Source organism: Labeo rohita, chromosome 11, assembly GCF_022985175.1.
Source record: "Labeo rohita strain BAU-BD-2019 chromosome 11, IGBB_LRoh.1.0, whole genome shotgun sequence".
Taxonomy (NCBI): domain Eukaryota; kingdom Metazoa; phylum Chordata; class Actinopteri; order Cypriniformes; family Cyprinidae; genus Labeo; species Labeo rohita.
In genome coordinates, this window is record NC_066879.1 from 3,645,731 (window position 1) to 3,659,353 (window position 13,623).

The following is a 13,623-nucleotide window of genomic DNA, read 5'->3' on the forward strand; positions in this document are numbered from 1 at the left end:
ACCCTACTTAAAAACCTACAGAAAACATCGAATTAAAAATGCACAGGTGCAAGTCTCAAAATTGTAATTGAAATCTACAGATGCACATAGATAAAGTGCAATAAAATAAACACTTAAAGTGTATTCTGCATTTTTTCTTTCCACTAGTCCAAAAAAAAAAAAAAAGTTCTCAAAGTGCATGGAAAAATATTGTTTTGCCTGTAGTGTCTTGCCTTCAAATTAGTGGTTAGCAATAATCTTTTTACACCAAGGTTAGATCATTTTTTTCTCCAACAAAAACCAAAATGTTGATCTAAATGTTAATGTTTAGCTAAATGGCAAAGCAGAATAATTTAAACAGGAATCCATCCTGTTCTCACCCAACCAAACCTGATATCCCATTACCAACCAAATATAAGGAAGAGACCCAATGATCCGCTGCCAGTGCACCCGTCACCAAAATCCCATATTACTTACGCCTACTTTCATACATGCTCCTGGACTGGGCCCAGATTTTAAAGGGATCTGGTTTCTTCTGGAGAGTTCCGTCTACTGGAGGGTCCTGTGGCAGGCTCGGCAGGGGCTGAGAGGGGGGCGGAGGGGCGGCCGACTCGTTGAGCAGGGCCTGGGAGGCGTGGAGGGGGGAGTCAGTGTGGATGCTCCGCTGACTGGACACGCTGTGCTGGGAGCTGCCCTGACTGTCCTTGCGCTCCAACTGTTGCTGTGGCAGGGAGGGGGTATAAAAGAGAGGAAACATGAATAGAGAAGAAAAAAGGACCACAACCTCCCCAGCATCTTTAAGACGGACTGCAGGAACTGAATAAATGTGAAGCAGCAAGAAAGAAGAACGAATGAATGAGCTGAAGGACAAAATGACGCACAACTCTTCTTACCTCACCATCAGAATACGCCGAAGCCAAGAATTATATTGGCATTTTAATATTCTGACTCAACTATCATTCAATCTCCAATACCCTCTAAACCACTCAATTCATTATTTTAAATTCAGTTAGCTTGTTTCTTAAAATATGTATGGTTAATTTTTATATAACAAAATTTCAAACAATTAATTGTGATTAATCGCATCCAAAAAAGTTTTTGTTCACATAATATATGTGTGTGTACTGGTTAAATTTATTATGTATATATACATACATACATACAAAGTATGCATTTTGAAAATATTTACACATTTATATTTTTATTCATATAATTATTATTATATATAAATATATTTAATATATAAAAATAACATTTTTCTTAAATATATCCATGCATGTGTGTGTATTTATATGTACATACTAAATATACACAGTACACACACATATATTATGTAATTATGTATATTATATATTATGTAAAGAATAACTTTTATGTTGGATGCGATTAATCGTTTGACAACACTATAACAAATGCAATACGACTTAATACAGGCACTGACATCATATTAAAGTGACTAAGAAATATTTCAGACTATTTCTGTCACTAATTAAATAAGCAAATTACAGTGACTGATCATGTAACTCCTTTTATACAGATGGTCAGATTCTCAAATTAAGCTGAAAAAAAAAAAAAAAAAATCAGGTTTTGGTCAAACATACAGCTTTGTTCACCAAAACTGTTAAGCTGACAATTTAATTTGTAAAAACTGCACTTTAATAATTAAAAATATACATATATGTAACCCTGGACCACAAAACCAGTCATAAGGGTCCATTTTTTAAATTAAAGCTGAATAAATAAGCTTTCCATTTGTAGGGCAATATTTGGCCGAGATACAACTATTTAAAAATCTGTAATCTGAGGGTGCAAAAAAAATAAATAAATAAATAAATAAATAAAAATATTGAGAAAATCGTCTTTAAAGTTGTCTAAATGAATTTTCACTCCTGTTTTTATAATCATTATATAAATGCATTATTTAAATTCATGTTTTGTGTAAATATTACAAGTAATACATCATAATTTAATTATAGAATGCCACCAGTAAGTCAGGTTATAAAAATTTTAAGGTTCCCTCTTCTCTACTAAGTCATCTGAAGTTCTTTTAAACCCACGCACACCTCTGCATCCTTTTGCATCCCAGCACGACCAATGAATCTGTGCATCACAGCAGACACCCATGAAGGAAATAAAGAAATCCAGCAATAAAAACGAAACCCCAATTCAATAAGAATCTAATAAATCCATCCAAATAAAACAGAGGCCATTTGAGAATTAAGAAACGCTCGTCTGGCATTGAGAAACCATACAAGCATGGACTCCATTTCAACAAAGTAGACAAACCCAAGGCTGCCATTTTAACAGAAGAACACTGATTTTTTTTTTCTACGTTCATATACTCATACATCATCAACAGGCTGGTGGAATACAGAAGATTAAAAATAAAAACAGTTTATTGCTGTTCTGTCCCTTAAGCTCCTAACCTGCTGGTTTTGTTGTCTTTGGTAAATTATTAGAGGGCTATTACAGGGCGCCCATGTGACCATGTGAATAAAATCAGCCCTCTTCCCAGGGGTGAACACCTCCACCCCTCCCAACCCTGACCACATGGTTTCACCGTCCACCTCCAGAGCAATTGCATTGAAGTGCATATCAGACTCTCCCTGGCAGATTTCAACTAGACCGATAACACGGATAATGAGCAGAAACAACATGGAAAAGAGCAACAACAAAAAAAGCCAGACAAAGTGAGAGGAGAATGAGAATAAAACACCTGTACTCACCAGTTTGGGGCTCTTCTTCGCAGGTGCCACCCCTACAGAGAGCGAAAGAGACAGAAATATTAATTGTGTGCTCACAAAGATTTCACCTTCCCCACAGGCACAAATCTGAAAGCAATCCCAAGACAGATGGATGACTCCAATCAGGACGCGTGGTGGTGGTGCGGCGGCAGCGGCAGCCCCTCTCTCTTCTCTCGTTCCTTTACTCCGATAGCATAAAGAGGGCAGCGCAGACCATCTGCATCAGAGGACGGACCCTCATTACTCTGATTAAATGCTAAGCAGAGCCTTTAGACTTAAAGGGACGGTTCAACTGAAACACAAAAGGAGATATTCAACAGAATGTCCTAGCTGCAACCCAGTTTTCACTGTGTGGAAAACAGCAGCCGGGACATTGCGCGCAATAGTTCCTTTCACGTTCTACATGAGCACGTGTAGCCACAGATGTGATTTCAGAGAGAACGATCCCTTTAAAGCTACCGGACGCTGCGCGAGAGATCAAGACAGAAAAGAGAGCGACAGATAGAGAGAACGAAATGAACGAGACACAGGAAGGGGCTTAAGCCCAGACAGGTGCTAAGCTATTACCCATGGAGAAGGAGTCCAAGATACTGAACATTAAATTATAGGCAACGGTCAGTTCCCCTCTTACTGAAACCATCTTCCAGCGTCCCTGCCCCTCGCGATGATGTTGCCGAAGGATCCTGCATCTAGAGCCAGTCCTTGATTCTCCTGTCTTTTGAGCTTCTCTTTTTTCTCTCCCTCTCCCTCTCTCTCTTCTTTTTCGCCCTCCCCCTCCTTGTTTCGATGTGCATCACCCTCGCTCCGTCTTCATGTGTTTGCTCCTTCTCTCCCCGACGCGAGCGCGACCATCGTGCTCCCTCCTCCGAACACCGTTTCCCTCCCACTTCTACATGCGTCGATGTGCCGTCGCCCCCTCCCACGCCTCTATCAGAAAGGCTGCATCTGACAGGCCGTGCATAAATTATGCATTCATGCATAAATAGATGTGCACGTCATTTAGAGCAGAAAAAAAAAAAGGAAACGGATGTCTCGCAACGTTTCCACTACGGTGAGATTCATTACGGCAAACATGAGCCTGCTTGTGATTTCACAGCTGGGTGTGTGTGTTTCACCACACGGTGCTGTGAGATCCGTGTGCGATCGGTACTCTGATTCCAGTCTGGCCTGGAAAAAAGACTGCTTATTGTGAAGCAGTTCCCTTGAGAGCAAGTCGTCTGCTTGCGAGCGCGCCCACGGTAACACACATGCGCACTTACGTCCAGCCACACGTCGCTCTCTCTCGCAAAGCGCACCTGCTCTTTATTCTGATACATCTCCAGGTATTCAATCTTCCGTCGTCCTTTCCGTCGCAAATTGACCTGCCCCATCAAGCCCTGCCTCCAACCTGACTCATTATCCCCAAAACAAACACTATCATCCTCTGCAGTCTGCCGCCTCCCTCCCTCTCCTCTCTATGCCTGTCTCCACTACAGTCCATTAATTGTTAAAAGTTTCTGCAGCATCGCCACACGCCCTTTTGCAAACATACTCTCTTCATTTTTCTCCTCTTTGTGTATTCAAACCTCACGTCACAGTGTTTGGTTTGGTAATGCAATATTTCTGAAAACGCTGCAATCATTTGACCTCTGGCCTTAAAGTTGCGTCTTACTTATTTCTTGCTTGTTTAAATTTAATTAAATTATGAAACTATTATTTCAAAAAAGTCATTCCAATGCAACTGATTTAAATAAATTATTTTATAATATTAAAGGAACAGTTGTGGATTACTATGATGTTTTTATCAACTATTTGAACTCTCATTCTGACGGCACCCATTCGCCACAAAGGATCCATTGGTGAGAAAGTGTAATGCTAAATTTCTCCAAATTTGTTCTGATGAAGAAACAACCTCAACTACATTTTGGCTAACCTGACAGTGAGTACATTTTCAGCAAAATTTCATTTTTGCAAACTATTCCTTTAATTTGCCTTTATGAAACTGTTATTTTAAAAATAACATTGATTATTTGTAGGCTAGGAATCATTAAAGATGTTCACTACAGAATCTCAATTCAATTGAGTTCAATTTGTGATACTGTCTGAGCTAAATGTTGATGATTCCCATGACCTCAAGTATAATTTCTGTAATTTTTTCCCTGTTCAGAAATACTATTCCACAGTTGCGCAGCAACGAGAAAGCATTAAAAAAAAAAAAAAAAAAAAAAAAAAAAAAAAGTCTGTGAGTTTAAGAGTGGATCTGTGCCTGTCTGATTTTATAACCCAGGGAGTGTCTGGAGGTTGTTGCTTATAGAGGAGAGACGCCGCCTAATACCTTGTAATCAATCAATCCATTTCACTTTACTGGGCACATAATGGCTTTATCTGAATCCCATAAAACAGTGCTGCCTTGCTGAATGAAAAGCAAACAAAGTGACCAATGCATTAAAAGATGACTCTTATTGTGATTGCTTCTTAACTGTTGGACCTGTTTCAAATCCTATAGTCGTGCAATTTGAGGTTATTTCCGCTCTTCCTTCTTTAGTGCAGAACTGATACCATATGTATGGAAGCCCATTTCCGCCTTTAAATAAAAAAATAAAAAAAGGTAATTGCGATTTTTTATCTCACAATTCTGATATTTTTCTCAAAATTGTGAGATACAAACTCGCAAATCAGACTTCTTTTCCAAAATATGTGAGACATCAACTCACAATTGCTAGTTATAAAGTCAGAATTGTGAGATATAACCTCGCATTTCTAAGAAATAAAGTCAGAATTGCGAGATACAAACTCACAATTCTGACTTTTTTCTCAAAATTGCAAGTTTATATCTCAAACACTGGCAACTGCGAGTTAAGTAAGAATTGCGAGAAATAAACTCACAATTCTGAAAAAATTAGTCTTTTTTCCCCTCAAAATTGGACTTTATAACTCGCAATTGCCAAACTTGTCAAACTTGTGAGAAAAAAAGTCAGAACAGTGAGATACAAACTTGCAATTCTGAGAAATAAACTTTAGAACTCGCAATTGCAAGTTTATAGCTCACAATTCTCAGAAAAAAAGCCAGAATTGCGAGATTTATCACACAATTCTGATAAAAAAGTCTGAATTGCAGAAATACAAACTCACATTCGTGAGAAAAGTCGTCAAATTTGCAAGAAAAAAAAAAGTCAGAATTGCAATACAAACTCGCAACTGCAAGAAAAAAGTCTGAATTGCGAGATACAAATTTATGTTTGAGAGAAAAGTCAGAATTTTGTGTTTATATTTTGCAATTCTAACTTTAGAAACTGCAATTGCAAGTTTGTATCTCACAATTCTTAAGAAAAAAAAGCCAGAATTTGCTAAATACAAACTCGCAACTGTGAGAAAAAAGTCTGAATTGCGAGATACAAATTCGCATTTGCATGAAAAAAAGTCAAAACTACGAGAAAAAAGTCAAGCAAGTTTTCAGCATGCAATTCTGACTTTATAACTTAAAATTGCGAGTTTATATCTCACAATTCTGAGACAAAAAGTTAGAAAAGTGAGATAAAAAGTCGCAATAACGTTTATTTTTTTTATTGAGTGGCAGAAATAGACTTCCATACAACATCTCCACCAATTCATTATTTAGAGAAATGACGACTGACACTGGTTATATTTGAGTTCTGCACAATTTTCAGATATTGTTAAAATGAAGTTAAATGATTCAGCTCACGCCTGAACTCAAATTAACAATACTGTTGTTGTGAGAGACTAAGAGCTCCCTCCATAATCGTGTTGCACATGCCATCGCAGGTCAGCAGGAACATTGGCGACAGGTCAGCGTGAACCATGTCAGTCACAGAGGAGACTAATAAGAAGGTTTAGCAGGAGAAGATTATGATGCACTGCATGTGCACATGCATGTGCATGAGGGCACAAAGAGAGCGAAAGGTTTGTACTGGGCCCCCCTTCCTCGGCCAGTCTGATCGGAACAGATTCTGACGGTCAAGACCATCTGTCAGTGATGCAGTCTGACATGCAGAGGAATGAAAGACGGTCTCCCAGGAGCCGCCGCAACAGAATGCGAGTCTCTGGTGTGGAGAGTACGACAGCAGACACAAAACCATTTTCATGCAAGACTGTTGTGGAGTTCCAACTTGTCAGATCCCTATGCAGGCAGCATTCTATCTAGGCCATCACAAACACTCCCTAAGTGAAGCCTGTTACAACAGCAACTTTGCTGTCCTCCTGCTGAGATTTTAGCCAAATTTTAATTCAGCATCACAGTTATGAAGAAGGCAATGCATTTCTACAACCTCTATGAATTAGTTTGGTGAACAAAGCAGTTTTAACACTAAAAAATAAATGAATAAATGAAAATCATTCCTGCATGTCATCACTCAGAATTACAATGATTATTAAAACTTTATGCACTTTATTTTTTTCCCGTAAGAACGAACGTAGCCATTTGTAAATTTTATGCTCGAGGCTTCCGGTCTCATCTGCGCCCAGCTATTTTTAGTTGGTTTTGCTGTTGATATTGCAAACTGGTGTGTCTCATCATACTGGTTTGTAGTGCAAACAGTTTTAGTGTTTACTGCATTTTGTTCTTCTCACTATTTCCTTACAAATTTGCGAGAAAAAAAAATCTGAATTGCAATGCAAACTGGCATTTGCGAGAAAAAAGTATGAATTGCGAGATACAAACTTGCATTTGCAAGAAAAGTCAGGATTTTGCATTTTTAATCACGCAATTTTGAAAAAAAAAGTCAGAATTGTGAGTTTATGTTTTGCAATTCTGACTTTAGAACTTGCAATTTTATGCTCAAGGCTTCCGGTCTCATCTGCGTCCAGCTATTTTTAGCTAGTTTTGCTGATGATATTGCAAACTGGTGTGTCTCATCATATTATTTTAATGTATTATCTTAATTATGAACACACTGGTTTGTAGTGCAAACAGTTTTACTGTTTACTGCACTTTATTCTTCTATTTCCCTACAAATTTGTGAAAAAAAGTCAGAATTGCAATACAAACTTGCAACTACAAGAAAAAAAAGTGTGATTTGCAAGATACAACTTGCATTTGCATCGAAAAAAAGTGAAAATTACAAGAAAAAAAGTCAAAATTGTGATACAAACTCGCAACTGCGAGAAAAGTCCGAGTTGTGCATTTTTAAAATCACGCAATTCTGAGAAAAAAAGTCCGAATTGTGAGTTTATATTTTGCCATTCTGACTTTAAAACTTGCAATTTTACGCTCGAGGCTTCCGGTCTCTTCTGCGCCCAGCTATTTTTAGCTAGTTTTGTTGATAATATTGCAAATTGGTGTGTCTCATCATTTTATTTTAATGTATTATCTTAATTATAAACACACTGGTTTGTAGTGCAAACAGTTTTACTGTTTACTGCACTTTGTTCTTCTCACTCTTTCCCTACAGTGCCTACCAATCCAGAAATCTTGCACATTCAAAGAAAAAAAAAAAAAACCAGCTTGCTTCTGCATTGATACATAGTTATAATTATAATTATCTGCCTTTGTGTGAATGACCCTTAATTAAAATGCATTATTTTACCCCAAAATGAACTTTAATGACAAGTTTTGTGATAATTCCAAGATGGCATATGAAGGGAGCGAAATGTAAATTCTTAATACACTTCATTCAATAATGTTAAGTATATTCATTTAATATTGTGAACTGCTATTTGTGAGTAATCACTGTCAATGTAGAGCATTTCAAATAGCTCTCCTGACAGACAAAATGGCCTTAGAATACAACTGCCTGTGTAGGCTGCTCACTAGGCAGAACACAGCTTATGTGTGCACAGTTGTGTGTACATTAGAACAGTCTTCAACTGACATGGCCTACAATTGGGGGTGGCAGGGCATGAGGTGATGTTAAAATGGCCCTGTGCATACACACACAGATACAGCTCTGATGGCTTTTGTACTACTTCCTGTCCATTGCTTGTGTGGATTCAGTAGGTCCACACAAACACGTCAATCAAGATCATTCAAGGGTAACACGTAATGAAAGAATAAGATGCGGAGTGGACTTGAAAACACCTGTCTGTCTCTGTCTGTCCTCGCTGCCTGCTGGCATTTGTTCCAGAATGTGACGCGCCTACATGTTGTGTGCAGACAGACCTCTCCGCTTTATCATTTTAACAGGAAACCCCACCGCAAAGTGCAGCAGAGCATCGTCATGGAAACAAGGTGTGAAATCATGTGATTGGTGGGTTCTATGCTTCACCCCTTCAGCAAGCCAAAGGGTGAGCAGTCGGGGAGAAGACGCTCCTCAAAACCATTATCTAAAAACATATTTTTCACTCTTGATTTGATTCAGAGCCAGGCCACTGCTTCTTGTGGACTGTTGATATCCTGCGTGTGTCTGCAACACCATTCATTTTAACTGCTGGACAATTCAGCAAAAATTAATGCAAAAAGTACTGGAATCCTTCCTTTCAAACATTAAATCAAGTTGCTTTCGTACACATCACTAATCATGGTGGTTTATCTTCCCCTAGCAGTATTGGTCCAGCCAAAAAAAAGAAAAACGACACAGCAGTGCTGTTCCATCCTTAAAAACACCAGCTTCGATTAATTTTCCTGTTGGTTTAAAGCTCGTTCACACCAAGGACAATGGCTATAACAATAACTAGAGATATAAAGTTTTAATAGTCCTTCTAAAGTTGAAAAGAAATTAAGGTTTTTGAGAAAATCATTCCAGGATTTTTCTCCATATTGTGGACTTCAATGGGGGTCATGGGCTGAAGGTTGAAAATTGCAGTTTCAATGCAGCTTCGAAGGACTCTACACGATCCCATCCGAGGAACAAGGGTCTTGTCGAGTGAAACGATTGGCCATTTTCTTAAAAAAAATAAAAGTTTATATACATTTAAACCACAAATGCTCATCTCGTACTAGCTGGACTTCACGCATTACGTAATCACGCTGGAAAGGTCACTCGTGGTGTAGGCAGAAGTACCGACCCAGTGTTTACAAAGCAAACGTGCAAAGGTAAAACAACAATTTTGGACGATTTTGAAGTTGGAGGAGAAAATGACATGGAATTTTTTTTTATTTTTTTCGGCCCGACAAAGAATTGCCAGGTTTTCACAGCAAAACCCACCCAAATGTTACATTCTAAAAAATGTTGGGTTATTTTATTGGGTTATTTTTTAATATTGTTTACCCAGGTGCTGGGTAGTTTTTCTGTAACTAAGTTGCTGGGTCATGTTAATGCTGTTTTTTTTTTCTACCCAACCGCTGGGTTAAGCCTGTCTCTGACGAAACAACCCAGCTGCTGAGTTACAGTCAGTCAGAGTGCAGGCTTTTTGAGTCCTCTACAGGAGACAGAAATTCTCTGCGCCGGCGATTCTTCAGCGAAATAAAGGTGTGTATATGTTTTATTTCATTTATAAAGTCTTTACTGTGCTGTAAATTGTATTATTTTACGTAACATAAGGATGAGATGTCAGCTGCGTCAGCAGCGGTTGTTTCGCAGGATGGAAATGCCTTTTGCCTTGCATAAAATAAATGGATTTTATTCGTTATTGTACTGAGTCTTAAACTATGTTCTCTAATGTCAGTACTGTTTGTCTGTGGGCATCTTTCAGCTACGAGTAAAACGCGAGACCACGGTCTGAAGTTCACAGTTAACCCAGTGAACAGCAGCCCTTCACCAGCTCAGATTTCGGCAACAAACCGGCATGAGAATTAGTGCCGTTTCAATAAAAAGCGATTACAGAGAACAGTTAAATACAGTAAAATTAGAATTCTACTTTTAAATGTTACATTTTTATGTCTAAAATGCTTGTTAAAAGAGTTTAAATGTATGTACTATTGTAAACTATGTTGTATTCACCCAAATAAATTCAATTTGTCTTGTATTTTTGTCCAAGTGTTCATGCTTAATAATAAATGATTATTATCTTTTGATTATTGCTGTTGCCTCTAGTAATTCTGTGTTTGTTTTTATAAGTTCCAGTCCATTTTAAACCAGCAATATAATCATTTTTAAACAATAGTTGACTTAAAATAACCCAGCATGTTTGGTAAAAACATTTAATCCAACCAACTGGGTCAAAATAACTGAGCATGTGTTCTGTCCAATATTTACCCAGCGCTGGGGTGCCAAATAACCCAAGTTGGGTTGTTTTTAACCCATTTTTTTTAGGGTGCTCTCAAAACTAGCCCAATTGCATTTTGAGGGGGGTCCCACGTTAAAAATCACAATAAAGTACACGTTTTTTGTTGGGGCAACAGTGGCCCTCCCCTTCATTTTTTTACGAAGTACACAGACAAAGAGCTAACCAGGCACAACCTTTTCATGCGTGAAGTCGTAGACACGCATTACAAAACTAGTGCAAGATGAACATTGGTAGTTAAAAAGTATATAAATTGTAACTTTTTTTTTTAGAAAATGACAGATTGTTTTGCTAGATAAGACCCTTATTCCACAGCTGGGATTGTGCAGAGTCCTTTGAAGCTGCATTGAAACTGCAATTTGGACCTTCAACCCACTGATCCCCATTGAAGTCCACTATATGGAGAAAAATCCTGGAAAGTTTCGTCCAAAAACCTTAATTTCTTTTCGACTAAAGAAAGACATGTACATCTTGGATGACATAGAGGTAAGTAAATTATCAGGAAATTTAATTCAGAAGTGAACTAATTCTTTAAGTCTGTAAAACATGAGACTTTATATGGAAGAATTGATTTATATGAACCTATTCACATCTGCGCTAAAAAAGACAGAAATGATTATAGTCCTCAAGGTTGTTTTTTTTCTTCCTTCAGTGAGGAAAAACTCATGACTAAGGACAAGACAAAAGTTATTTTTTTTCTAAGAAGCCTACAATATCTTCAAAAAATGTATCCGTTTAGTTATCCGCATTCCTCGTCATCTCAATGACAGTCAGAGAGAACAACAGCCTGACAAATTTGTGTTTCGCTCTTGGTGCGAATAGTTTAATGTTTTACAATTTGTTTGGTGTTTTCATTTCCCTCTTGGTGGGAATAAGCTTTAACACACTCATTTGGATGCTTGGAGTAGCAGCTAATGAGACCAGACTAGCCGATTCCTGAGTAGAAGCCGTTTTTTTATCTGCTGGGGAAACCGAGACGTGTGCTGTCATTGCTGATTGATGACTCATAAAGGGAGCCGATCAGATAGTAGTATGCACCTTTTCATTTCATCACACTATCCATAGCCGAAGCATCCTTTACTCTCTCTCTCAAAGCGGCAGATTCTGATAAACACCAGCAGGATGAATTGCAATGAGCCTAGAAACGGCCTTCTACATGTTGCAGCTCTAGCGATTCCACACTGACGTAAATACATAAACATACAAGCACACACACTTCAGGGAGACGGAATGGACCTCAGGGCCAGTGACTCGCAGCCATGATGTATTCAGCTCGCAAACACACATTGTGTTGAACTGATTACCCTGGGTATAACAGATGCATAAATCTCCTTTATACTGAGCATTTGCAAGCGTGACATTTAGACCCAAACAGCTGAGAAACATCTAGAGGAAAAAACTGACAGCGGTCAAGTCTCATGGGAGAAAACCATCAACGACTGGAAACCACAGTTTTGGCTTTATGCTCAGCACATAAGATCATAATTATGCTTGGTTTTTAAAGAAATATTTTCTGGGTTTAGTAGAGGTTAAGCTCATTTTACTGCACTTGTGGCATAATGTTCATTATCAGATTAAAATCTTGAAAAAATGGGGCTAATTCCTATATGTTACAACACTATTTTTCATTTTATAGCTATATTTCAGTAGTAAAGCCCAAAGAAGTCAAAAGTATGTCACCCTGGACCACAAAACCATTCAAAAGGGTAATTTTTTTTATTAATATTATTTACACATGATCTGAAAGCTGATAGGACAATATTTGGTAGAGATACAACTACTTGACAATCTGGACTCAAAATACTAAGAAAATCGCCAAATGAAGATTTTAGCAATGCATATTACTAATCAAAAACTAATATATAAAAAACTAATTTTTGATATATCTAGGGAAGGAAATTTACAAAATATTGTCATGGAACATTTACTTTACTTAACATCCTAATGATTTTTGGCATAAAATAAAAATCTATAATTTTGACCCATACAATGTATTATTGGCTATTGCTACAAATATACCCGTGCTACTTAAGACTGGTTTTGTTGTCCAGGGTCACATATGTTAACAATTTTACTGTAATTAAATCACTAACCTTTTCTGTGTAAAGTAATATTCAAATTTTATCAAACAAAATACCATAACCACTAAAACAACTGTAAAACGTATGCTTTAAACAGTTTTTAACTCAAATAATATACAAGTTTTAACAGAAGAATTCAAATGCCTTTATAAAGTTACAAGCTTCACATGTCTGCTTTAAAATACTTTAAAAATAGCCTCCATTCACTTTCATTGTTATTCTTTTATTCAAAAATGAAAAAAAGATATAAAATGAATAAAACAATTTACATTTTTTAAATATTCAATTATTTTTGTGGTAATCAACATTAGCAACTGTCGACTGAGCTTTAACCACAGTAAAAACCAATAGCCTGCTTTTTAATAGGTGAGTAAAATGTTCAAATAATGATGTAATAAAGCTTTTAGACCACCAGCCTAACCTGCCAGACCAGAGACACAAAAAGAGACACAAGCTAGGAAAGCTCAAATGAAGTCAAACCATCTTATAGGACCTAGATCTATACATGAGTCAATTATCCAGAGAACCAGCAGAGCCACAGTGCGTTCCCTACAATGTGAAATGTGTTTTAATAAGCCGAACATGCTGCAATTTCAACATGTGAGTATGTGTGTGTATATATGTGTGTTTAAAGGAATGAAGAGACAAATCGAGCTTCTACCCATTAGATTTTTCTTCGGGCTCTACTCTAATTGGTAGGCCAGTGATGGGGGAGAGTTGAT

At 37.5% G+C, this 13,623-nt stretch overlaps 1 protein-coding gene across 1 annotated transcript in view; it reads right to left on the bottom strand.

The window, feature by feature from the left end:
- The window catches only part of magi1b (membrane associated guanylate kinase, WW and PDZ domain containing 1b), a 181,387-nt gene that overhangs the window by 25,867 nt on the left and 141,897 nt on the right, over nt 1-13,623 (bottom strand). The window contains 2 exon segments of the mRNA XM_051122511.1: nt 457-700; nt 2,706-2,737. Coding sequence (XP_050978468.1) covers nt 457-700; nt 2,706-2,737 — 276 coding nt within the window.